At 55.7% G+C, this 26,215-nt stretch overlaps 8 protein-coding genes across 8 annotated transcripts; 6 read left to right on the forward strand and 2 right to left on the reverse strand.

The window, feature by feature from the left end:
• Window positions 1-476: 476 nt before the first annotated feature.
• On the forward strand, window positions 477-1,727 carry CTHT_0040010 (uncharacterized protein; the record flags this gene model as incomplete). The annotated part of the gene is made up of 1 exon (XM_006694348.1): window positions 477-1,727. The coding sequence occupies one exon, from the start codon at window positions 477-479 to the stop codon at window positions 1,725-1,727; it is 1,251 nt and encodes a 416-aa protein (XP_006694411.1).
• Window positions 1,728-2,475: 748 nt separating this feature from the next.
• CTHT_0040020 (uncharacterized protein) lies at window positions 2,476-3,710 on the forward strand (the record flags this gene model as incomplete). The annotated part of the gene is made up of 2 exons (XM_006694349.1): window positions 2,476-3,434; window positions 3,497-3,710. 2 exons carry the CDS (start codon window positions 2,476-2,478, stop codon window positions 3,708-3,710), a joined length of 1,173 nt encoding a protein of 390 aa, XP_006694412.1.
• A 1,562-nt stretch (window positions 3,711-5,272) lies between these two features.
• CTHT_0040030 (uncharacterized protein) lies at window positions 5,273-6,226 on the forward strand (the record flags this gene model as incomplete). Its single annotated transcript, XM_006694350.1, has 1 exon — window positions 5,273-6,226. The coding sequence occupies one exon, from the start codon at window positions 5,273-5,275 to the stop codon at window positions 6,224-6,226; it is 954 nt and encodes a 317-aa protein (XP_006694413.1).
• Window positions 6,227-6,355: 129 nt separating this feature from the next.
• On the reverse strand, window positions 6,356-11,006 carry CTHT_0040040 (ATPase-like protein; the record flags this gene model as incomplete). The annotated part of the gene is made up of 3 exons (XM_006694351.1): window positions 6,356-6,538; window positions 6,996-10,236; window positions 10,291-11,006. 3 exons carry the CDS (start codon window positions 11,004-11,006, stop codon window positions 6,356-6,358), a joined length of 4,140 nt encoding a protein of 1,379 aa, XP_006694414.1.
• Window positions 11,007-11,871: 865 nt separating this feature from the next.
• On the forward strand, window positions 11,872-13,662 carry CTHT_0040050 (uncharacterized protein; the record flags this gene model as incomplete). The annotated part of the gene is made up of 3 exons (XM_006694352.1): window positions 11,872-12,504; window positions 12,561-13,324; window positions 13,392-13,662. 3 exons carry the CDS (start codon window positions 11,872-11,874, stop codon window positions 13,660-13,662), a joined length of 1,668 nt encoding a protein of 555 aa, XP_006694415.1.
• Window positions 13,663-15,218: 1,556 nt separating this feature from the next.
• Window positions 15,219-19,076, forward strand: CTHT_0040060 (uncharacterized protein; the record flags this gene model as incomplete). The annotated part of the gene is made up of 1 exon (XM_006694353.1): window positions 15,219-19,076. One exon carries the CDS (start codon window positions 15,219-15,221, stop codon window positions 19,074-19,076), a length of 3,858 nt encoding a protein of 1,285 aa, XP_006694416.1.
• A 782-nt stretch (window positions 19,077-19,858) lies between these two features.
• CTHT_0040070 (uncharacterized protein) lies at window positions 19,859-22,757 on the reverse strand (the record flags this gene model as incomplete). The annotated part of the gene is made up of 3 exons (XM_006694354.1): window positions 19,859-21,767; window positions 21,818-22,540; window positions 22,591-22,757. 3 exons carry the CDS (start codon window positions 22,755-22,757, stop codon window positions 19,859-19,861), a joined length of 2,799 nt encoding a protein of 932 aa, XP_006694417.1.
• Window positions 22,758-24,491: 1,734 nt separating this feature from the next.
• On the forward strand, window positions 24,492-26,183 carry CTHT_0040080 (uncharacterized protein; the record flags this gene model as incomplete). Its single annotated transcript, XM_006694355.1, has 1 exon — window positions 24,492-26,183. The coding sequence occupies one exon, from the start codon at window positions 24,492-24,494 to the stop codon at window positions 26,181-26,183; it is 1,692 nt and encodes a 563-aa protein (XP_006694418.1).
• Window positions 26,184-26,215: the final 32 nt, after the last annotated feature.

The raw sequence follows: 26,215 nt of genomic DNA on the forward strand, positions 1-26,215 counted from the left end.
GTTGTTTGGGCTGGAAAGGGGAAGCTTAACGGTTTGTTGTTTCGACTCTTGTCAAGCCCTAAAGCACCATGCGCCAGACGACTTTTCATTGTACCCCAGAAGGAAACAAAACCCGTTACCCTACCAAATTTCAACAGAACTCCTCCCCTCCGAGTTCTGCTCCGGGCCTTATCTCACCTCACACATTGAGCTGCCAAATTGATAGAGCCGCAGGTAGCCGAAGGCTCGGTAGGAGATTCTAGGTTGGCCATGACATCATCATCGACTTAGCCGGGCATGACGTCATGGGTAACGGGGAGTAATGCAGGCGTCGGTACACCCAGGGGCACAACTGTGGTAGCTACAACTTCAAGGGAATAGCTCGCTGCAATTGTGCAGCTATGTGTGATTGTCTTCATTCTACCTCTTAACGTTGCTATTTGGAAAACTCAATCCCATTGAGCTTAAAGTCAGGTTCAATAAGTTGGGCACTCACCATGCTCACCTCACGCATCACTCGCAGAATTCCATCTCAAGCCTCACGGCTTCTGCACCTGCCTACCCGCCGGTTCCAGTCATCCTCAACAACCACCGAGTCCCAACTTTCCCCCTTCACGATTGCCCTCCTAGGCGGTGCCGCCGGAGCAACAACACTCTACTGCATCTGGCTCCTAACCCCCTCAGGCAAAATGACCCGCCGCATTAACCGCCTAGCGCGCGACGCCGACGTTAAATACCAACAAGTCTCCACCATGATCAAGTCCAAAACCCCGTCTACCGACGAAGCGGCTTCTACCCTCAAACAAATCTGCTACTCCTATGTGTCGTGGGTTCCTGGAGGCAGGGCATACGTGGATAGCGCTTTTAGGGATTTGAATGCGGTGAGAGAGAAGCACGGGGAGGAGGTGGATAAACTGGTGAGGGAGACGTGGGGGGAATTTCAGTCCATTGCGAGGGAGGGAAGTTTTAGTTTCGAGACAGCGGCCCGGGCATGGGATGCGCTGGCGGAGCTAGGGAAAAAAGTGGCCAATTTGTCGGGGGATGTAGCACAGGATGTGGTAGAGCGGCATCCACAGGTAAAGGAATGGGTCGGCGAGCCATTGAGGCAGATGGCAGAGAAGGCGGCGCTGTACGGGCCGGACGCGAAAAAGCTTGTGGATGAGACGTGGCAGCAGGTGAACGAGATTGCCGTGAGTGGGGTGTCAATGGAGAGTGCGGACAAAGTCCGCAAGCTGGTTGAGGAGAAGATGCAGCAGTTGAAGATGATTGGGGATGAGACTTGGGAAAAGGGGATGAAACAGGCCCAACCGTATCTCGATAAGGCGCCGCGGGTGAGGGATATGATTATGGAGAATGTGGATGCGTTGAAGGAGGGGAATGTGGCGGGGTTGTGGGAGCAAGTGAAAAGTCTTGGAGAGGGTACCGATGTTTCAAAGGTCGAGGAATATGTCAGGAAAGCTGTGGAAAAAGCGAAGTCATCAGGGGGGAGTCTAGCACAGAAGGGCATCTCGGCTGCTGTGGGCAGCCAGCCCTCGCTCTGGCACAAAGTCGACCCGTTTGAGGACGTTGACGAGAATACAAAGCGCAAGCTGCGCGAGGATCTGAAGGCCTTGTCCACAGCATTGGAAAAGCACTCAGACGAAGCAACGAAGCTGATGCAGGAGACCAAGGATGACCTGCGCAAGGTGATCCAGGAGAAGGCGCGGAAGGCTCAGGAACTAGCCGAGAAGGCGAAGAAGGGGCAGTAGAAAGTAATTCAGGCAGCCATCTGAAAAATGGAAAATCTGAGACCTTTTCAAGACAGCAAGGTATTGAAGTGAGATTGTAGGAGGGCACCGGTCCCGAGTGGGCCGGCATGAGCGGGTGGTCGTCGGACCACGGCCCCACTTGTCCGAAAATGGTGGGGCATGAGTGGCTCCCTTTCAAGGCGCCCCGCAGCGCCAAGCCCGTGCAGCCCCACTTTTGTCCCGCTGCAGATGTCATGACGACAGAGAGCTGGCCTTATTCCGATCGGTCCCGGCAGCGAACTCGCAAGTGGAAGGAGCGGAAAGATCCAGCGGATTCGGTTCATTTCCCAATTTCTAAATTCCCACCTTCAGGTTAACCTTTGTAATTTCGCAGCGAACTGTTTCTTCACCCAACAACAATTCCAAACCTGAACACCTGAAGTTCTGAACCAAACGTCAATCCGACGCTGCTTCTTCCATTCACTCACCATTTGCTCCAGCACCGGCGTTTACATTAGGACGCATGCAACCTAGCCAACGACGACAGCGCGTCACTAGCCTGGACTAACTAACCCGAGTCGGCCGTTGCGAATCAACTTGAAAGCGACAAACCCGATCTGGTCGACGACCGACTAGTCGCAAGCTGCCCGATCGAATTGTCCCACAAAACCTGACACCTCATCGAGTCCAGCCCAGTCAATCGACCCGTCGACGAGTCATCCCAACGGACCCTCGTCAAGATCCAGTCAAGCCACAGTAGACTGTCACCATGCCCCACCGCTACCTCCCCCAAACCTCCCCCCTCCTGACTCTCTCCCCCACATCAACCCTCACCTACCTAACCAACGCCCTCGAAGACATAATCTCCAACTTTCCCCCGCGCAACCGCTACCCCTCGGAATTCCTCCACGGCCTGTGGAGCGGCCCAACCGGCATCGCCTACCTCCTGCTGCAAGTCTCCTCACGCAAACCCGAGCTCACCATCGCCGGACGTACCGTGAAGGACTGGGCCCGCGCATACATCGGTTCCACACCCGCCTCGCGGGGGCATAACCTCCGTCTGGGGTCGCATGGGTGTGGGATTGGGGATGAAAGGTTGGCTTATGAGGCTGTGAGGTGCTCTGTGTTCGCTGGGGAGGATTCCGACACCGATCGACAAAATGTAAAGACGTTCGTGAGGAGCGTCATGCAAATCATGGATGCGGTCTCCGAATATCCTGATGAACTGCTTTACGGCCGCGCCGGTACGCTCTACCTGCTACGTATGGTGCGTACGTGGGTGTCCGGCTGTGATGATCTGATTGGGCCTGCGATTGTGGAGGTTGAAAATGCCATGCTGGGGAATGCACCCAACTGGAAGTGGCGGGGAAAGAGGTATTTGGGGGCAGCACACGGAGATATCGGGATTGTGACGCAGTTGGTTCTAACGTCGCCTGAGCTGGCGCCCAGACTTGAGGATACCTTGTCCCGGTTGCTGGAGATGCAAAGGGAGGATGGGAATTGGCCTAGTTCCGAGGAGGCGGCGAGTCTGGGGGGCGGGAAGGGGCTGGTGCAGTTCTGCCATGGAGCGCCGGGGTTTGTGACGTCGCTTTTGAGCCTGAGAGAGTTTTTCCCGAACCTGCACGATAAGATTGATGCGGCAGTGGAGAGGGGCAGGGAATGCATTTGGCAGCAGGGGCTGCTTAAGAAGGAGCCGTGTTTGTGCCATGGGATCTTTGGGAATGCATTGTGCGTCCTCTCTTCTCCCTCTTTTTTTCACAGAGTAAGTGAGGCTAACAAGTGTGTGACAGAACCCTCGCTCGCGGCGAAAAGCGCGACCACTTCCTGGCCGTCGCCGTCCCAGAGAATGTGGCGCGCCTGAAGGCCCAGGACCCGACTGTATTTGAGCGTGCCGACTATGGTCGGTCGTACTCCCTGACTACGAGCTACACGCCGTCAGCGGTGTGGACGTGGCTGGTTGCTGGGGATGAGAGCCCGAGTATTCTGGCGTACAATGACATTTAACCTGCTGTGGTCTGTGTCGACCAGTGACAGCGATCCACGAACAACTTATACAAGGCCGACGACCCACCTTAACCGTCGTGTGGTATCGAGAACATTGAACCGATTTTAAGGAGTTACGAGCTACGACACGACACTTTGCTATGCCGCCGAGTACTACCCTCACATGGCTTGTTGTCCTGCTTCGACTGCTGATCTCACTGAGGAATATGTTTAATCTCTTCTTGTTTTCACTGGGACTCGACAAAAGGAACCTAAGGAAAGGGGGTAATGAAATGGTATGGAAAAGTGATGAATGGATTATTAACGAAATCTTTTGTTGCTTGCTCTACACGACATGACTTACGGACTTGCTTTATGTATGGACTTGGACGCGTGCCTACAAAAATAACTACATTTAGCTAACGAACTAAATTGCTGGCTTCGGTCTCGACCTTGCTTGGTGGCTATGGGATCGAAGTTGAACGACTTGGTAGCGATAATGATGGTGAGATGAAGTTGGGGCGTCACTCATGGGCAGTTTGAGCCTTTGGTGCTTGGTGTGGTTGATTGACTTGACACACACTTGTCGAAGTGCCAATTGACCATCAAGACGTCCAGTCATTACAGCCAGGTACAAGTACCCTGCTTGTTGAGGTTGGATTTTCCGGTATTCTCTCTCTCCCGATTCCATGGGGCTCGGCCTCGCAATAGGACTCGGACTTTGCCAAGTACCGAGTGCATAAGAATAGGCATACTGCATCTTCCTTCGTCGAGATTTGTGTGGACCGACAGGTTGACGTCTCGGTTTGTGAGCACAAGTTCCCCACATCATGGGTGACGCTGCCCTCCCCCGAACCTGTCAGAGCGGGAATAGGTCCGCTGACTAAGCGTGTGAAGGTCCAGATCAAGTCTTTGAACCTGTGACCCTCACCCAACGGTAACGAAGGGACCAGGAAGAAGTTGGAGCACGCATAACAAATGTTTGAACAGTCTAATTGATTATTTGTCAATTAAGCCAGAGGAGTTTGTTCAGTGTTGGATACTTTGTTAAATTTGATTCCTAGCACTTGATGTCGTCTCTGATGTTGCGGCTTGCTTTTGCTGCTGCTGGTTAACATTAAGATCCGCTCAGTAAGCGGACCATGGATCTAACTACGAAGGATGCTCTTTAATCTGCTGACTCAGCGGATTTCTTCTCCTCCAAGGTGTGATTACCGAGGGGAGTGATTGGGAGAGCTGCCGCTCAGGGGCCGTGCCACACTGCTGCTGCTCCCGGCCATGATCCTTTGATACGTGCATATAAGCGGCGTTAGATGTTGAAAAGTGAGGCCGAGATGACGCGCAAGCTCTCAACATCAGTCTCGAATGCTAAATAAACAGTTTATGGGAAGTTGTCGTGTGTTGGCAAGGCGAGAGCGAGGATATAAGCTGCCGACATGCACCCTTCACCTGTCAATTGGTCCCTCAGAACAATCAGAGTCAACTCTCTCTCAACTCGTCCAACGCGAACAACACCATTGTCACTCAACCAGTCTTTCCGAACCCTAACCTCAAAATACTTCCACAAATCATCCCAACATAAGATGAAGACCGCCTCCATCACCGCCTGGGGCCAGCCCCCGGTTTTCAATGCTACTTCTCCCGGCCTGCCTGCCCCGACCGAATCCCAAATCCGCGCCCACGTCCTCGCCACCTCCATCCCCCCTGTCGTCCGCGGCCGCGCTTTAGGTCTGCACCCCTCCTCCAAGGGTGCCACCCTGCCTTACGACCCCTCCCTAGACGGGGTCGTTTTGGATCAAAACACGGGCGACACTTACTACGTTACCCCTCTTGCAGCCAAACTCTGGGCTGAGGAGGTTAACGTTGAAAAGCAAGCGGCGGTGAAGCTGCCGAGGGGGGTAGATCCAGTAGCAGTCGCAGCATGGACGAATCCGGTGGGGAGTTCGTGGATGGCATTGAAGTGCAGGGCTCTGCCCAATTCTGTGCAGGGGGCGAGGGTCCTGGTCATGGGGGTCACCAGCCTTAGCGGGAGGGCTGCTGTGCACGTGGCAAAAGATCTCGGCGCTTCAAGTATAATCGGAGCTTCGCGCAAGCAAGAGACTCTGGATCAAGTCACGGGACTAGATGGACGTGTTTTGCTAACTGATCCATTTGTCTTGCCCAAGGAAGTCGGCCCAATAGACATAATCCTCGACTTTGTCGGCGGCCGCGCTGCCATCGGTGCCCTCTCCACCGCGCAAATCGAAGCCGGAAAGGAACTACAATACATTCACGTCGGGGATCTAGCTGGTGAGGAAGAGATTATGCTGCCTAGCAAGTTGTTGAACGCCAGACCGATCAGGATCACGGGGTCGGGGATGGGAGCGTGGGGGAAGGGCGAAGTGAAGAGGGAGATTGGAGGGTTATTGGAGTGTGTGAGCCGGATGGAAAGGCCAGAGGAGGTGGTTACTGTGGGGTTGGAAGAGTTGCCGGCGGTTTGGGACTCTGAGGAGGTTAAGGGGAAGAGATTGGTTTTGACCCCGACGGTAAAGGAGTAGAATTGTGATAGCAAGGCGTTGATCTGAGTTCTTGTTGTTATTGTTGTTTCTGTTGGCTGCTTGTTCGAATTGACTTCATTTCCTTGAATCAGACTCAGATTGTGGCTTCTGACTTGCGGATGGGATTAATCATTGAGCCTCAAATGGCAGAACTGAGACTATGAACAGGGGGCCCCCCACGTCTGAAGATCGAGCTAGCGTAAGACCGCCAGCGTTCGTCGGCTTGGCCTGACGCCGTTGGGCCTTGGCGAGCTTGTCTTGACCTCTTGTGTTCTTGGCGACGGATACAGCATCCGCTCTATCAAAGGTTACCTACAGTACATCAAGAGGAGTCCAAGGTGAATATCAGATCCTGAAGCTTGAATAGGGAGGGTAAGCTAGCCATTAAGAGGTTGGACGATGGCTTCAAGGGCGCGAGTGAGACCAATTACAAACTCGAGCTGCACACGGGATGCTGCTCAGGACACATTGGACTGAGCAGTCGTGACGTTCTGGAATGCAGCGTGGCAAACTGAGAGTATGTTAAGGAGTAGAGTAAGTCCATTGCATCAGCTTTACAGAATTCCAATCAAAAGCAAGCAACATAGCCCCAAAGAAAAAAAATGACAGCTCATCCCCTCCTCCTTACCCTCAACCATATAAACACATACACCAAAACCCACGAACTAACCACAAACACCCCCGCCACACCCACATTCCTCCAACCATCCCCCAAACCCCTCAAATTCAACCCCTTAAGGTAAACACTCCCACTCTTAACCGCACACACCCGACACTCCCCAACAGCGTCTGGATCCAACAGTCTGGCGCCAGTTCCCATGCCCTTGAGATAGCCTGCCAAATACTCCCCACACGTCAAATTCCCAGGTGCCTTCAAAACCGCCAGCTCTTCGGGTTTACACATAACCTCCTGCTTCCACAGCCCAAACACCATCATCGCACCAACGAGATACGTAAACGGGTTAATCCAGTACATCCAATGTTTCCAAAAAGAAGCCATCTGCGCATAGGGAACTAGCACTCCACAAAATGAAATGAGTAAACCCAATACGACAGGGTTTGTTAGAGCAGCAAAGAGTTCGTTCGGCGCAGCAGCTGCCTCAAACTGTCCTATCCCAGTGTAAACTAGTTCAAACAGAAGCATTGTGAGCAGGGTCGCGAGAGATCGAGAAGGGGAGATGGGGAAGCCAGCGGTAAAGTACCATGCCGTGAAGTACACCACGCCACAGAGAATGAGGTACGGGATTTCAGCCACTATCACGGCTGTCACAAACGCTATCGTAGAGTACATCCTTGACTTATGCTCCCTCCCCTCGAATAGCGCACGGCGTTGCAAGAAAAGAGGCTGCATCTGGTTGATCACACCGGGAGCCACAAATACGAAATTAAACACCGAAAAGACGCGGAGCTGGAGGTCAGAAAGGGAGTCGCCGATCTGGAAGAAAGTGAACCCATTGAAGAGCGCGCAAACGAGGTGCATCATGAGTTTGTTGTTCAGGTGGGGGGTGTTACGGTACAACGAAAGTGAAGTACGGGACGTGACGAGCTTGATTTGCTCCCAGAGGGGGAGGGCATACTCATGGGAATCGTCGGGGAGGGGTTGGGGTGGCTTGGCGGCTGCGGTGGCGATGAGAGTGTCAAGTTCGCGTGTGACGGCTGCGTGCTCGGGGGAGGAGAGCCAGGTCTCAGCCCAGTCCTTGCCTTGGGAAGGCGGGCGGCCAGACACAACGTCAATGATATGCTCTGCCAGATTAGCATCCTCAGGACACGGGGCGCCGTATCGGGCGAAGTAGTCCCTCACCCGGGACCCATTCGGTCCCATCTCCCCAAAGAACGCTGTCCTCCCCCCTGGCGCCAACAACAAAAGCGCATCAAACAGCCCAAAAACTTGCGCTGAAGGCTGATGAATCGTCACCAGCACCGCCTGTCCCGCATCCGCCAGTTTCCGAAGAAACCGCACCGTGTTATACGCTGCCTGCCCGTCCAAGCCGGATGTTGGCTCGTCCAAAAACAGCACGATACTTGGCTTTGCGACCAGCTCGACCCCGATTGTGACTCTCTTCCTCTGCTCGACACTCAACCCGTTTCCTGGCGTCCCGATCAGAGTGTCTGCCAGATCCTGAAGTTCAAGAAGCTCAATCACTCTCTCCACATACTCTAACTTCTCCTTCCGCGACACATTCCTACCCTGCCTCGTCAGCGCAGAGAACTCCAGCGCCTCCCTAACCGTTACCCACGGCTCATGCACGTCCAACTGTTCGCAGTACCCTGCCGAACGCGCAAACGCCAGTGGCAATGGCCGACCATCAACCAGAATAGAGCCGGTGACGACGCCGTCGGTTTTGCGCTGCGCGAGGACGTCAAGAAGCGTGGTTTTGCCGGCACCGGACGCGCCCATTAGGGCGCCGAGCATGCCCGGCTTGACCCAGCCTTGGATGTTGGACAGGAGAGTGAGGTCGCCATCACCGTGAGGGGATTTAAGGATGTAAGAGAGGGATTGGAAGGTGAGGAGGGAGGTTGTGCGAAGGAGTTGGTTGTGACTGGTGAGTTGAGCACGTGAGTGGGTAATTGGGCTCTTCTCAGCTGGGGCTTCTTCGTCCTGTTTGAGGGGTTTGGAGCATTCCCGGGGGATAAGGAGAGTCGAGCCTCCTTCGGTCGGGGCGCGCCATCTGCTGGTCGAAATGACAGTCCAGATGACGAAGAGAGCCCAGAAGGCGACGATGATGCCAACATTGCGCCAGATGTGGGTGTGGCTGTAGGTCAAAGCAGCCAGATACTGGTCGCCGGTGAGAAAAGTCTGCCCCTGAACTGCTCCTGGGACGCCAGCGCACGACTGACGCGCTGCGTCCGAATAGCCGGGCCCGTTGGGGACCAAGTTGTTCCCAACACACGGAATTATCTTCCCATGGAACTCATTCGACAGCAACGCGTCAAACGCATACGCCAGCGGATTAATCCAGTAAATCCACACAAACCACGGATGCATCTGCGGCTTCTGGACCATATATCCCGTGTACATCATGGCCGAAGTAATTGTCAAACCAGCCATCTTCGCAGCACCATCGAATGCCGAAAAGGACGCGCCGATGGCCCGAAATAGCGCCGTCATGCACACCGTCGTTACGGCCAGGATGAGCCAATACGTAAAGAAGACGCCCGCGCTGGCCTCAAGACCAACCAGGAAGTACATAATCACGGAAAAGACCGAGATCTGGAAGAATACCAGCGGAATATCGGCCGCAATTTGGGCGACACAAAACGCAGCCGGATGGTGCAGCGCAAAGTACCGATGCTTGATTAGGATCGATCGGCCACTGAACGAATTCGACACCTCAGTCATGGACAGCAAGGCGTTGTACAGCAAGGAGAAGAACAGCGCACCGCTCTTGCCAAACAGTCCGCTTGAGTTGTCTGGCGCGTTGTAAAACAGCGAGCCCATGACTAGCGCTTGCATGATGGTGAAGAGCTGCTTGACAAGAAAGCTTGTCTTGTCGCCCCAAACGATTTGGTATTGGCGCATGACGCAGGCCTTGACTTGTTCGGTGAAGCTGACGGTCAGGGGGCTGTCGCGAGGGAGCTGGGTGTGCTTCTCGGCGGCTACAGTCTGCTTGAAGCGCGCTGTGTTCTCTCTGGCCTCTTCGGTAAAAGGATAATCGCACTCTCTGCGCATGCGCCCATAGATGGACGACTTCTCGTACGCCTCCTTGACCTCTTCAGCAGTCCTCGGAAAGGTGAGCTCGTAACCTGGCCGGATCCGGCGCTCAGTCGGGACAGTCACGCCCGTCAAAAAGTCGGCCACGTTGGCGCCCTCCTGGCAGGCGAAGCCTAGGCTTTCCATGAACGGGCGGGCATCCTTGATGGGGCCGTAGAAGATCTGCTTGCCGCCATCGAGGAGAAGGACTTTGTCAAAGAGGTGGTAAATGGCGTTGCCGGCCTGGTAGAGCGTTGCGATCGTGGCCAGGCCGAGCGTGTCGGTTAAGGTGCGGATAGCTTTGGCCCATTCGAGGGCTCTGTTGGGGTTAGCAGGGGAACAAACTCAGGAGACTACTTGGTGTTAGACATACGTGCTCGCATCCAACCCGCGAGTGCTGTTATCCCAACAGAAGACTGCCCCACGCGTGGACAGGCACTCGATGATAGATACGCGCTTCCTCTCGCCGCCAGACACACCCCGAATAAACTCGTTCCCGAGCTTTGTATTACGCGTGTGGCTCATTCCCATGGACTTTAGCAGAAAGTCCTGCATCTTCTGACGCAGCTCCTCCTGCGAGACCCCTTCGTTGGCTGGCACCTTCAGCCTCGTGGCAAAGTCAATTGTTTGGGTAACTGTTAGAGATGGGAAAAACAGCTCCTCTTCCGTGTTCATAACAATCTGCCCGCGGTATTGCTCAGCCTCAGCAGCCGACATAGACCCGTACCAGACGTCGCCCGTGACGCTGGCGCAGCCCCGGCGGCGGTTGGCCAGCACGCTGAGAAGCGTCGTGCAGCCTGAGCCGGGGCGGCCTAACACCAAGAGCATCTCACCTGGCTTGACACAGCCATGGGAGTTGTCGAGTATGGTTTTGACGGGCGGCTTGCGGCGGGAGTCGCGCAGCTTTTGGAAGATGTTGTACTGTGAGAAGAAGTTGTTATGAATAGTGGCGTTGGTGGCGTCGGCGGTCACGGTCAGGTCCTTCCAGCTAACACCCAATCGGCGGGGTTCGAGGCCGAGACTGGCGATGTTCAGATCGGCCTTGAGCTCGCTGGTGTCGAGGTGGAAGGATGAGGCCGGAGAGGACATGGCTGATGTTGAGGGAGCTCAAGAGTCAACCAGCTTCAAGCGCAGCCGTGACCACCTCGCCGTCAACTCTGCCCGACGGACGGGCAATAAATAGACCTCGGCCATTCTGGCCAAGAGCAGAGAATTCTCTGAGAAAGCATACCAATGGCCTTGTAGTTTTCGTGTGTTGCGGCCAGCGCCTGTGATTCCTTGTCCTGAAGGATGCGGAAAGGCAGAGAGAAGCTGTCAAACGGGAACACGACCTCATGTAGTGGAGGCGGAGCAGACCGTCTGCACCGAATCCTTCCGCTTACATAAGCGGAATAGTCTGATTGGCCCGCAATTGACGACGCCCCGCTGACTAAGCGCATATACCGAAGGCGACGGGCAACAACTCTAGGAAAGACCAGTCAGCGTGCATTCCTTCTCTATGAGGAGATTGTGATCTCTCTATTTAGAATTTAATTGCCAGAAATCTTGCGCTGCTTGTACCGTATCCTTACGAGTACGATATCTCGACCGACAGCGTGCGGCACGACGTCGGACCGGCGCGGCAGGCCATCGGTGACAGGTGACCTGGTCCCGATCTGTCGCGATGATGCCGCCCAACGACACATGAAACGAGGCATTCTATTGGTGTAGCAAGTGCCTGTATCGGTAACATGGAGCGCCCGATGAAGAAGCGGGCATGTGATGCCTGCGCTCGCCGAAAGGTACAGTAGAGCGAGACCTGATTCTACTCGGAGTCGACGATGCTCGGATTCCCGAGAGCTCGAATCCTCGCTCTCTTGATTCTTCCAAACCCGACTCCGCTGACATCTGCTGACAGATACAATGCGACCGCGAGAGGCCTGGGCCGGCCTGCGACTGGTGCTATCACCATAACATGGAGTGCACTTGGAACCGGCCCATCTCCACGAAGCGGAGGAAAAGAAACGCTGTCGTTGCTCCTCCCCCTCCCCGTGGCAGGCCGGCGCCTCTCTTAGGGAGGCTTCACTTTGCCGGGCGCCATCTTGGCGAGATCAGCCTGCATAACGGCATGCCGTTCCTGTCGTGGGAGGGACGGATGTGGATTGCCTCAAGGACTGGCGATCCGGCGCCTTTCAAGGCTGTTTGTGAGGCCGCAGAGTCGATTCTCCAGCGGCATCATCTCCACCCATCCATGTTGTGTGGAACGGCAGCCCAGCCGAACCTAGACCTGCCAGACAGAAAGGCAATCGAAGAGGCTCTTTGCATGTATTCTGCCACGCCCTTCAAGCGCATTTGGCCAGTCATCGACGCTGTCCTCTTCCAGCAGACCATTGAGGTGGCCTATAATCCCCAGACGGCCTGTTTACAGGAGTGGGCCACTGCCAAGGCATGCATTTTTGCCTTTCTGGCCCTTCTGGCCATCCACCACAAGTACCCGCCGTCTCTGCCAATCCTTGATGGCGAGGAATGCGCTGTGAAGGCACAGTGCCTGCTGGCACAGGTGCTGCAAGAGACGACGCTGGTCGGATTGCAGACGTGCTTCCTTCTAGTAAGTTAAAGCAACCGAACTCCTCCAGTGGATACCCAAGAAAGCTCATAACCCAGGCCCTGTACCATCTGATGCTTGGGCAGCTGCAAAAGGCAGCCGTCTATAATTCACTTGCCTGCCGCATGCTGTTCACTCTCGGCGGCCACACCATCGTGGTCCCCCTACCAAAGAGCCCGCCCAGCCTCGACTGGCGCTACGACAATCAGCTGCGCAAGATGTTCTGGATGCTCTACTCCTGCGACAAGGAGATCTCGCTGCGCACTGGCCAGCCGCCGTCCATCAACGACGACGACTGCGATTTAACACTGCCCCACGGCTACGTGGAAGCCAAATACCTCGAGGAAGACATGCAGGAGGCAGATGCTGCACTCCTTAACGACACAGCCGTGCCCCTCTTCCCTGGCGACCTGCGCTTGGACATGCTCAAGTCCAAGACCTACCAGCTACTGTACTCGGCCCGCGCGCTCCGCAAATCGGACGCGGAACTGATCCGCGACATCCGCGAGCTGGACGACGAGCTTGAGGCCTGGCGTTTGGCGGTACCACCGACCTTCCGGCCGTGGCTCTCGCTGCGGCACGACCAGCCTACGTCTATGAGCGAGCTGCGACACATGGAGAGGGTCATGGTGTATGTGGAGTATCATCGTCTAATAGCAGCCATCCACGCGGCCACTGGGCGGTGTAGCTCGTGGTCGACTGACAAGCCGTTTGAGATGCCGGAGGGCGTTGGCTCGAGCATGGCGTTGGCAGTTGAGGCTAGTCGGTCGACGTTGTTTTTCATCAAGGCCATCGTCCAGAATTTGATGGGCGAGGTGTTCTGGTGAGTCTTCCACGATAGTCTGTCACTCTGTCTGCATTCTGTAGCCAGCTAAGTTTTACCTTTTCAGGATGGCCGTCATCTACCCCATCTCGGCGGTCTGGACTATCTTTTGCAACATCATCTATAATCCGATGCACGCCCACGTCGACGGCGACCTGGAGCTGCTCAACTGGGTCCCGCAGCTGATCCAGGACATGCGCAAGCGCCGGCTGGCGCGTGACGAGATGGTACACATGCGCATGATTGATGACTTCGTGGCCGAACTTGCGAGGCTGGCGGGCGAAGCCGTCAAAAAGGCGCGACGCGACCACCGCAGCGCATCCAGTGCGTCGTCTTGACTGCATAGCTGAGGGAAATTAGTGCCCATCCCTTCTGGAGCGATTGTGAGTTGTCCAGTGTCCACTGTCCATCGTCCTTGATGTTTGGATATGTTATATTGCTTGTTCTGCATATTGAATTTCCATATCTGTCGTTTGCGAGATTCTGGAAGAGCCTCACGCATGGTGTGTCAGGCACCCGCAGGATGCAGCGATCTGCATGGTTCTAGAATGGGTAATATTTTCTCTTGAATCTTGGTCGCTGAGTGTTACTGAGTTGACAACGGTCCATGGACACCTATATTGAGGTTGATGATTGATTAATTATAATACGCTAGGTAATTTGACCTATCTTATGTGTTGTAGATGGAAGCCAGAATCATATTCTCTTGTTCCTTTCTCTATCTCTCTTTTTTTTTTTGTTCTTTTCGTCCCCAACTCTTGTCCCAGCTCAACCTCGCCACCACGGGCCGGCTCCGCCCATGGGTGTCCGGACCCGATCGCCCCGAATATTATACCCACCCACTCCGATGCAAGCAGCCTATCAGACTTTGTTCATCACGTGATGTGTCACTCACAGAAGGCACCCACCAAAAGGAGCAAGCAGCCGCCCGACGATTGGCTGCAGGGCCACCAGGCAGCAGGTTTCTCGACAGCCCGATTGGCCGCCCACAGCACGTCTCCACTGGCACACCCCACCTCCCTGCCGCCTGCCGCGGTCCCACTGCCCCTCAACTCCATCCGATGGCTGCGCTGCGACGCAGCGCAGCGCGCAGACACGAGAGAAAGAGAACGAGAGATAGAGAGAGGGGGGAAGCAGGGAGTGAAGTCAAGATTTTGTGAGAGCGTGGTTTCACAGGGACTTCGTACGACTGTCAGGGTACCCTGGAAGAGAGTGAGCCGAAACTGGAACTTGTTGCTGTCACTTCTGTTGTGCTGCTCGGGAACCTCCTAGCCCCAAAGAGTTGGTGAGCACTCTACTCAGACTCGCAGCAGGCACCGAAATAACGACGCAGCGGCGGACCATACGTCTGTTGGGCCACCTCGACATCCTTATTTTTTTGTCTCCGACCATCCTGGTAGTGGCGAGGATTCCAATTGGACGTGTCGCAAGATTCTTCGGTTTCGGGCACAGTGATGCTGGAGGGATCAGCAGGTGCCAGGTGGATGAGGCTGCGCAATCCTGGACTCCAACTGCTGACTGACAACACTGGAGTCGCCTGTTGGGGTGTTGAGTGCGCTGGTTAGCTGTTGGGTCTCTTGTTCATTAACGCTTATCCACTCCACCTCCCTCTTTATTCGGCGTTTTGGAGGGGAGGTGTTTAGTGTCTGGACACTAGCTGCATCTATACCTAAGTTGCTCTGGTCCGGTTGATGACGTCGGATAATCTGCATTACTCAGTACGGCTTGGTTTTATCGAGCTAGAGACGTTATTGAGCCCCTACCGTGCATTACGTGGCTGCCACTGTGGCCGAGCGATCGGTGGAAGTAGTGCAAACTCTCTTCTCCCCTCTTAGCATCTCCTTCAGCATGCGCTACGCCCTCTAAACATTTATCCCCAAGTCAACCGAGCACCATGGAGTCCTACACCCGCGGGGTCCCCTTCCAGCGCCGTTTAAGCCGGCTCTACAACGACACCAAACGCAAATCCGACTTCCTCACCCAAGAACCCGCCCCCCATGCCGATTCCGACCCCGAAATTCAGGCCTTGCACCGCAAGCTGCGCATCCAAAAGGACCGCCTTGTTACCTGGGGTCTGGAATGGTCTGACCCGAACCAGGCGGCCTCGGCCTCGGCCGAGGTGCTCATCGACTCGTCTTTGTCCAAGGCTGGGCTGAGCGAGGTCGTGGGCAGTATCATGACCACCATAAGGGATATCCTGGCCGAAGCGGAACAGTTGTGGAATAAGCGGCATGAGCAGGTTTCTGGAGGAACGCAGAGAAAGGGAGAGAAGATTCGAATGGTGGTGTGGGATAGGAATAAGTTTGAGGATTTGATACGAGATTTGACAACGAGCATTGATACGCTGTATGATTTGTCGAGGACGAGGTCGTCGTTTGCGGTGTCGTCGGCGGCAGCGAGGGCTAGGCTCGAAAAACCGCTGCCTTCGCTGGAAGAAATGCGTCCGTTCGAGTCGACTAGGATCAAAACGCCTCAGGTTATTGATCCTAAGACGCTCACGCCCCTGCGCTTGATCCAGGCGGAGCCCATGACCGAACCCGTCGAGCACGGCGAACGTGTACGCGAAATCGTCATCATGAAACGCGACGCCTTTGCGGAGTTGATGCGCAAGATCGGCAGCACCAGCGCCCAGGCCCATGCCCCGCTGCTGCTCGAGTACGCCTACTTCGACGATATCTACACCAAAACCGGCATTCCCCCGCCAATGAATCGCTTCGAAAAGATCTCTGCTGCCCTCCAAGCCGAGCCACAGCGTGCCCCCGGCTCCTGGACCGGCCTACCCCGAATGCTCGGGTACTTCGAAGACCTGGACAGCTCCCGCTTCGGCCTGGTGTACCAGTTTCCTAGGACCTTTCACGCCGTCACCTTCGAGCACCTGACTCAGCACCCACTCAATAACATGTGCACTCTAGCCGATCTCCTTGCCCGACCGGATTTTGAGCCCCGGCTGGAGGCGAAGTTCCGACTTGCTGCTAACTTGGCCAATACACTCTTTGATCTTCACGATCGGGGCGTGACGCACTGCGCTCTGGTGACAGAGAATATCTCATTCTGCAATGCGGTCGGGACGGACCCCGAAGTGAGTGGAATTACCCAGGGGGAGGTGGACATCCGGCGTCCGCTGCTGTCAGGGTTTGATCTATTCTGGGATCCGCATGCCCCCGGGGAGGAGGCCGGGGAGGAATACTCGCTGTATAGGCATCCACTCGATCCGAGGAATAGTGCCGCGTCACCGCTGGCCGAGAAGGCGGGGTCCAAGATTTTCGATTTGTATTCGCTGGCTATGGTGTTGCTTTCTGTTGGGCTGTGGACGAAGCTGGAGAATCTGGTGACGCACCCGCAGTCGCCTGTGTCTGAGGCATTGTTAGATCAGCTGGCTATCCGGTGTGGCACACTGTATATGAAGGCCGTGCAGACGTGTTGGAGGGCAGTGGATCAGGAGTTGATGGGGGCTGCGGGAAGTACGGAGGAGATTGTGCGGAAGGCGCAGGCGCGGGCGAGCAGGTATTTGGAGGCGTGCTGTATTTTGGATGGAGTCAATGCGTTGGAGGAGAGGTTGGGTGCTGAGCTTGGGGAGGAGAGGATGCCAGTAGAGAGTGAGAGTGTGCCGGCTGCCGATGTGAGCTCGTCGAAGGCGGCGAAGGAGAAGGAAAGGGAGGCGATGTGGGAGAGGGCTGCGAGGGGGGGCGAGGCCCAGGTTCAGAAAAGTAAGCTCCCCTCAACGATCCGTTACAACCAACTTGACGCTAACCCTTCAGTCTCCGACCCAACTCCAGTCACGCCCAAACCCAAACTCCGCCTCTACCCGCACGTCACCCTCCCCCCTGACGTCGTCGACCACTGGAACAAAGTCCTCATGCCCCAAATCAACTCCGCCCTCCGCACCTTCTACCGCAAGCACCCCGAGTCAGTCGAAATCTCCCTCGAGTCCATCGGCGAGTCCCCGCAGAAGACGCGCCCTACCGTGCTGGTGGTGTGTACCTCCGTGAGCAAGGTCAAGGCGATACTGCGGAAGAAGTTGGGCGGGGTGTTTGACGGGGAGTCGGGGATCGGATTGAAGGTTTGTCGTGGGCAGGTTGTTAGGTCGAGGAAGGACGTTGTACCAACGAGGAGTATGTCTGGCTCTGGCGACGGTGAGGAGGATGAGAGGGATAATCCGGAAGAGATTGGGGCGGCAAATCCGGATTATCAGGAGCATCCTACCAATGGGGCGAGTATTGGAGCCTGGATAGGGGATCGACACCTGCCGCCTGTGAGTTTAGGCGGGTTGATTGTCGTCGATGGAAAGCAATATGGCATGACGGTACACCATATGCTCGATGATCCCGAACAAGTCGTCCGGAGCGCTGCCGCTGCCGCTGCTGCTGCTGCTGCTGCTACTGAGAATACACCTCGCAGCATGGCGCACGAAGAAGTCCAGGACCTGGCGGCATGGTACGAAACGCACTGCCGCTACCAGACTGAATCAGAAGGCGATAACAGCAGCGTCGAAGACGCCTACTACGCATGCGAGTTCTCTGACTCGGAATCCGACGATATCTCCGAATCGGCCATCACTAGCTCGTACTCCGACCCGTCAGACGGGTCTTCTGAAGACGTACCTGACGACGAAGACGAAGACGACGAAGAATCGCAGTTCAGTGAGCCGGGAGATATACCAGGTATTGAGCCCGGCTGTGGTGACGGGTATATCATCACGCAGCCCGCGTTAGATGACATGCCGGAGGGGTTTTACCCCTGCGCAGAGACGCAGGATGAGGATCACTTGGATACGTGCATGCTGGGGACGATGTACGCGAGTAGTGGTATCCGGCGGCGGACAGACGAACTCGGCTTTGTACATGAAATTGATTGGGCCTTATTCAAGTTCGACGAGCGAAGGATGATGAGCGGGAATACCATCCCATCAGCCAACTTTCCCGATGAAGACGAAGAGGGTGCTGAGGGTGAGGGGGGATGGATTTCCCCTACGTCTATCGTCCCGACTTTATTGTTGCCGGGGTTACAAGTCCAATGCATGGCCCGCACCTCCGGTATTCAAACGGGTGTCATCTTACCAACTCTCACCTCCCTCAAGATCTTTGGCCGGGTAACGCCCAGTCATACGTACCAAATCGCTGGCGTGCCGTTCTCTCCCCCTTCAGTCGGCAAATTCCGCTCCGGACCCGGGCACTCGATCAAAAGGTCACCCCTACCGATGGGTGTACCGGGAGATAGTGGGGCGTGGGTTATTTCCCGCTTGCCATACCCCGACGAGGATAATAAAAAGGAAGGGCATGCGCTAGCGGGACATATCTTAGCGTTTTCTGCGAGGAAGAGGGTGGCGTATATATGTCCGATGGAGGTTCTTATCCGTGACATTGGTGAAACTCTTTGTGCTCGCGAGATCCGTCTGCCCTCACGTGAGGATGGAACGGCACCGGGGGAGGTGATCTGGTCTTCTAAAGGCAAGCGCGTTAGCGTCTTGAGCACCGGCATCCGCGGCTCGGGGTATTGTTATGCCGGCGAGCTTGGGAGACGAGAGAGCCAGCGCTCCGTAAGCACAGTCGGCGGACGCACTACAGTGACGAATTTGTCGCGGACAGCGTCGGGTCGGTCGTGGGTTACGCGGAGGGCAAGCCAACGATCGAGGATGAGCACCGGGTATTTTGACGAAGAGGAGGAGAAGGAGAAGGAGGAGGAGGAGGAGGAGGAGGAATATGATGATAAAGAGGAAGGCGGCCCGGGATTGGAGTCGAAAAAGGGGGGCTAGTTTGCGCTCGCAACGATCGTGGGGTTATGGCCCGGGGGAATATGAAGATGAGGGGGAGTTGGTTGAGGGGATGAATGGGGTGAGGATATCTGGTTATGGGCTTGGCTTGGGTCAGGGAGAGTTTGGTCAGGGCCCATGGAGGAGTTGACTTGGTTTGGGGAGGGTAGTTGATATTCCAGTTGATGAAGCTCATGATGAATCGGATTGGCGGTATGGATACATGTAGGGCCTAATGTACATTTTTGGATACCTCTCTTGATTGGAACCATCTCAATACTGACTAAAGTTGTTATCTTGGCCATGACTGTCGTTTTCTCTCTCCTTTTCAGACATAATTCCAGACAGCTGATATAACAACATACACCGCACAGTTAGTTCCCAATGTCATGCTGTACGCCTTTACACACCGAGCAGACACATAAAACCAGGAACATGGAGCATACGCAAGAGTTCAACGCAAAATACTTCCCATAAGATAGGGTATATGCATGATACGTCTACGATATATCTGATGACGATGATGATACAAGCAACAGGAAAAATAAAAATAAAAAATGAGTCAGCCAGCCATTCGTTCGCATCAGATAACAATAACCATCCATCCATCCCTCAAAATTATGAAGAAACCACGCCATCCACTCACCCACCCAATGAACCAACCGTCGTTCTCATACTTTCTTCCTTCTTAGCTTTCGGTTCGGAGCACTGGACCTGCCATTTTATTTTTTTTTCCTCATCATCATCATTATTTCCACCTCTTTCTCCCCGCAGTTCTGTACCTATCACAACTCCTCCTTTTCCTCCTTAATAGGCAATATGCTAACCTTGCCAGCCATCTCCCCCACCCTGCTTACAACCTCCTCCAGCTTTGTCGCGTCCTCTGGCACAAGCTTCAACACCTCTTCCATCTTCGCGCTAGCAGCTTCCATGGCGGCGCTATACGCCTTGGTAATTGACGCCAGCACTGCATCGGCCTCGTACCCCTTCGTACGGGAGTCTTGAGCCTTGAGTGAGGAGATCATGCTCATGGCTTGATCGTATTGGGCGCTGGCGCGGGAGAGTGCTGATGAATAAGACTTGGTTAGGGAGGCGCGTAGTGAGGAAAGAAGTGCCTCAATATCCTCAGGTTGATTGTTGTTCTTCTTCATTTTGGAGTGTTCTCTTTCATCGTCGGAGTCCGAATCAGAGGAGTCGGAAGACTCATCATCAAGAATGATCTTCTGCCTAGTAGGAGGGACGTGCTGGGCTGCGGCGCCGAAAGGGACGCGGGTTAGTTTGGTCGCATAGGGCTCGAAGGAGGAGGGGTGGTCGGACTCGTCTCGCTCTTGTTGGGTTTCTTGCTCTTCTTCAAAAGACGTCTGCTCGGAGGTCTGATCCTCGACAGGGAGCTCGGATGGCTCCTGGGCGATGGGCTCGTTAACATCGGATGTGTTGGCAGCTATGACGGGGGTTTCGAAGATGGCGCTGGAGGCCATTTCTGCGACTTCGGGTTCCGGTTCCGGTTCAGGGGCCTCGGAGGACTCAGGCTCGGGAGCTGACTCAGCCTCCGGCTGGACTTCAGGGGTAGTAGCTTGGGGGACAGGCTCTGTTGCAACCGCCTCATCCGACTCAATCAACCTCTCCTCCAAATCAAGTGGCTTTTCTGCCTCCGAAGTACCCTGCTTAACCTCAGCCGTCTCTGCTTCCTGGGCTTTCGCAGCCTCCTCAGCAGCCCTCGCGGCAGCCTCAGCTTCAGCCCTCGCCCGTTCTTCCTCCTCTTCCCTCCTCACCAACACCTCAACATCCCACTCCCCACTCACATCGCCCCGTTCCAACTTCCACAACGCTGCCGCCTTCACACTAGCCAACTCCTTCGCCGCGGCAGCAGCAATCTCCATCGCCTCGTCCTCAACCCCCGCCCCCTCGATTTGCGCAGCCTCCAAACTAGGATGTGTAACAATCATCTTCTCCAGATCCGCCTTCCACTCGTCAAACCTCGTCTTCAGCAAATGGTACTTTGCCCAGTCCTTGTAGGTGACGCCGTCCATCCAGGCCCATTTCATGCCGATTTTCTGGAGGGCCAGGTCCCGGATGTGCTCGAGGATGGCGAAGTGCGTTTCGGCGGCCTTGGTGATGGCCGCTTGCATTTCGGACTCGTAGTTCTCGCGCCAGACGCGCACATCTTGAGCTTTGGTCTTGATGGCGGTGCCGGCGCGGCGGATTACTTGGATTACGGGGTCTTGCGCTGAATCAGGCGCAGCTCCTGATTCCTTTACGCCGCGGATGATTTCGAGAATGGCCGGCCGCAGAGCAGTGAGCTCCTTTTCCGTCGTCGTCTTGAGATCCTTGAGCAGCGACACACCCATTACACGCGCATTGCGCCGAATCATGCGCTTGGTGATCTCCTTGACACGCTCTTCAATTTCAGCAGCGCCCTCGTCAATCGCCTTGGTGTAGCGCTCTTGCCAATCTTTCAAATCTGCGGCGACGATTTCGCGAGCGGTGCGTCGAACTGGATCAGTACTCTCCAGCTTCTCGTCGACTTCCGGCGGGGGGATGTGCTCGATGCTGCGGACGCGGGAGGGCCGCGGTTTCTCGGACGACGTAGTCTCGCCGCTAGTCGAGGACGTCGGGATGGTCGTGGTCGAGCTAGTCAATGCAACCGACGAACTCGGCTTCAGAAACGCCGAAACGGTCTTGCTCGCAGAGGAACTATTTCCCCGTCAGCACAGCCTCAGCGCCACACTTCCAGGACCACCCACCTCATCTCGGACGCAGGTCTAGCAGGTACCGACTTCTTCCCGTTAACGTTATTCCCCGAACTATACCTTCCAAGTCTCTTTCCAATCTTCACCAACTGCGGCTCCACACTCCCAACATACACCGCCCGCACATGCGGCCACACCGTCCCCTCCAAGAACACCCACGTCCTATTCCATCCCCACACAAAACCCGGCACGACCGTGCCTCGCGTAAACTGCGCCGCCACCTTGTAGCCCTGCACGATATGCGGCTGGACCGTCTGGTACAAAGGCACAACCACCTCGTGATATGTGTCGAGGGCATTCCCCTTCGCAAGCTCAACATACGGTGCTACCCTCGTAACAACGCCCTCCACATGCGGCTTGAGCCTATCTTCATACTCTCTTTGCGCGACCTTCCTCACTTTCATGACCTGCGGTCCAACATGCCGATCCCACTGCTCCTGCCCAAAGGCTTGAGCCTGCTGCAATCTCGGCGCGCCGTGGCGTTTGGCGAGCGTCCAGGCGGGCGTGAGCACCGTGCGGTCGATCTGCTCGTAGTACGGCTGGATGGCGGCGATGTGGGGGGCCGCGTACGTTGTGTAATATGGCTCGATATGCGGGGCGAGGAGCGAGCGCAGGTGGAAGTAGGGCGCGCAAAGTGGGGGCGAGGTCTCAGTGAGGTCGGCCGGCGAGGCAGGACAGCGGAAGAGGAGGGTTAGGAGGATGTACCAGGTTAGGAGGCTACAATGTCAGAATCATTGTCTGGCATAGAGAGGGAAAGAGGGGCTTACCGAGCGATGATGCTGAAACTGCGGGCGAAGAACCCCGGCCCCTTAGGCTTTGTCCGCGTGCTCTTGTGCACGGCATAGCCGTTGAGAGGGGACTTGCTGAGAGAGCCGTTGACGCCGGCACCGGCTGAGCCGGGGCGCGGCTTGAGCGAGCCGTTGGCGTCGTCCATCAGGCTTCCCGGGCGGGGAAGGGAAGCGAGGAGAAGGGTGATGTGCTGGGCTCAATGTCGTCGATAGTGATGGCGATGATGTGGGTACCGCCGTCTGATGAGAGCCTCGGTTCAATGCCAATGTGGGCTGGGCGTCGCTCGTGCGTCGGAGAAACAAGCACCCGAAAGACGAGCTGCTAGTGTAGGTCGACTGTCCGCAGATATGTAGAGATGGGCTGGGCGATGCGTTGGGCGTCGTCGTTGCGGCCAGCGGCGCGATGGTGCGCCAGTCGGAAGGAAAAGAGAGAGAAAAAGGCTGCTGTGGATCTGATGGATCAAACGCTGACGCTGAGCTGTTGCTTACTTATCTTATCGGTCTGCTTATCTTCGGCGGGGTGGTTGTGGGCTTCTTTTGGCTTTTTGCCTGTGATTGTACACTACGGAGACGCAATGGCAACAGTTCGACTATGGGAAGCTTCTAGCAAAATCAACGACGACAATGAAAAACGCACGCGGGAGACGCGTTGAAATAAGCTACAGTGTCTACCACAGTAACCCCTGGCAGCCTTTGTCTCAAATCATCTTCAAACAAATCCCACCCAAACCACCCAACCGCTGCTTCAGCCAGAGATCAGTGACGGGAGAAGTGACCCGTGCGCTGTGCCCGCCAGCCAATGGTTTTGCCAAACCACCCTGCGCTGCAGCCCCACGCAGGGCGCAGGGTCCTGGCCCTGGCAGAGTCCAGGGTTATGTGTGGGCAAGCGGCAAGAGACGTCATCGCCGCAAGCAGCGAAGTGTCACAATGCAAATGGCATGCAAAACTCTGCTGCAGTGAGTCTGGCGGTGTGCGAGTGAGCTGCTGAGAGTGAAAATTTTTTGATTTGGTGCATGTTACTAAAGGGCAATTTTTATGATTCTTTGTCAAACTGTCTGGTGTCGATCTGCAAGGTTGTTCATTTTGCAACTTGGCTGCTGGTGATGGGACAGCTCCTGGTTTGCCCCTACTGCCCCCGATGCTCCCTGCAGCATCATGTACGTAACATGCCGATGGTCCTGATGATGATGAGATCAGGATCTGATACCTATCCGCAATGGAGGCTTGAGGCTTGATGCTTGAGACTGTGAAGATGTCAAGTCATTCAATCTAACCTCTGTGTTCGCATCTCTAGGTATTCCTTCCATCCTAGCCAAATTAAAGATCGAGATGCCGAGGCCCGTCGCCGCAGCTTGGCTGACGCCGCCGCTCTGCCCTCGAGAGGGCACAAGGCACGTGCATCTGGACCCACAATGCATCTACCGACTGCTCCCATTGGCTGACTCGCTGTCCTCATTCTTGGCCACGCTAGCCAACCAGAATATCAGAAAAAGAGCGGGAAGTATGGAATGTGGAACATCGGCAGCGACCAACAACAACTCCACCAAGAAAGAGGAAGCAGTGAACGCAGATTCGACTTGACTCGATTCGACTTTCACTTTCTTTGCCCACTCGACTCGCTTGCTTCGCCTCAATTTTTTGCATCCGCACCCGCATCCACGCACAACTCCGAACATTCCGATCGACGACGACGATATCTTGACGCTTCGTCGTTGACGATCGACGCCTAATACAGCCAGGTCGACGAGATTCAAATCGAGAGCCTCTTCGACAAACCCCGACTCGATCTCTTTGACGATCATCACCAGACTCGACTGGAATCCTCTACTTGCCCATCAACACCCTCCCGTCAACCGCGGAATGGCGTCCTAACCCTAACCATGGCCGAAAACCCCGAGCCCTTCCCCCCGGGCCCCGACCCTCGCCTCTACCCCAACACCCGCCTCCGTCCCATCGCCTCTGGCGCCCTGCAACCCCCCTTTTCTAGTCCCCTCTCTGCCAACATGACCGCATCCAACAACAACGAGCCCGATACCTGCCGCATCTGCCGCGGCGAGGGCTCCCCCTCGGAACCGCTGTTCTACCCTTGCAAGTGCTCCGGCTCCATCAAATACGTGCACCAGGACTGTTTACTGGAGTGGCTGAGCCACTCGCAGAAAAAACACTGCGAGCTGTGCAAAACGCCGTTCCGGTTTACGAAATTATACGACCCTAACATGCCGAGTTCGCTGCCGTTCCATGTCTTCATGTCGCATCTGGCCAAGTATTTGGCGAGGAGCATGATGGGATGGTTGCGCGTGGGGCTAGTGGTGGTGGTCTGGTTGGTGTGCTTGCCGTATATGATGCGGTCGGTGTGGTCGTTTTTGTTTTGGGTTAGTGATGAGGGGTTGGGGGCAAAGCCTGTGTCTGTGTCTGGGCTGGCGCTGTCCGAGTCGGGCGCGGGAGTGGTTAGCAATGTGGTGCTGGCTGGACCTGGGGGTGCTCCCGTGTGTGCGGCGAGCCCGCTCTTTGCAGCCGGCATGGCGGCCGCCACGATTGGGGGTGTGATTGAGAGTCTACCGCCTGCATCAGCCAAGATTGTGAAGAGCCTCTATTCGGTCAACCTGACGTCGAGTGACCCGATGTACAACACGATTCTTCGCCTGCTGTTCGGCACGGTTGGTCTGATCGAGAAACCTGGCGCCATCAGTGGCAATGCGACGGCTTTGTTGGAGAGGATGGCCAGCGCGCATCGGCCAACGCTGCTGAGCGAGGTTGACTTTCTCAAGAATCTGACGTCCTTCCCGGCTTTCAATCGAACTGTCATCGCTATCCTCGAGGGCCAGTTCATCACCGTCCTAGTCATCGTCTGCTTCATCCTGATCATCCTCGTCCGCGACTACGTTGTCCAACAACAGCCCGAAATCAACATGCGCGCCGGCTTCGGCATCGATGCGAATCCCCCGCTGGCTGAAGCCGAGGTGATTCCTGAACCCGAACCCGCACCCCAGCAGGAAGATATTTGGAGCGACACGGACGAGGACGAGGCGCAGATCGATCACATCGAGGATGCGCAGAGACAAGAGCCCAGAGCTCTCAACGATCCCTACCTCCTCGAACATGAGCACGAGCCTCGCCCGGGCCAAATCTATCGCCAGCTCTACCAGGAAGCAGACGGCGATCCGCTCGACATTCTTCGGCTGGCACGGGATCGTGGCCTGGAGCAGACGCTGGCCGACTTTCTGGTTCCGACGCGGGCTAGCCTCACGCCGGAAGAACTGGCTGCCTTTGAGAGGGAGCAGCCTGTGCTAAAGGAGGCTCAACCGGCTGCTTTTCAGGTTGAGAGGCAGGCTGGCCCGTCGCAGACGCAAGCCGATGGTTGGGATTCGACTGCTTCGGAGGATGATACTGCCGGGCCTGTTGAGAATGAAAGGAGGGATCGCAAGGGAAAGGCAAGGGCCAGGTTCATCGAGCATTTGAATGATGATGATGATGAGGAGGAGGAGGAGGAGGAGGAGGAGGAAGAAGAGGGGAGGAGCAGGCTAAGCCGGCGAGAACGCGCCCTTCTGAGGGCCCGGTTCACCCCTTGGTGAATAATACCTGGTCGTTTACGGATTTGCCGCCG

Source organism: Thermochaetoides thermophila (genome assembly GCF_000221225.1).
Source record: "Thermochaetoides thermophila DSM 1495 unplaced genomic scaffold scf7180000011817, whole genome shotgun sequence".
Taxonomy (NCBI): domain Eukaryota; kingdom Fungi; phylum Ascomycota; class Sordariomycetes; order Sordariales; family Chaetomiaceae; genus Thermochaetoides; species Thermochaetoides thermophila.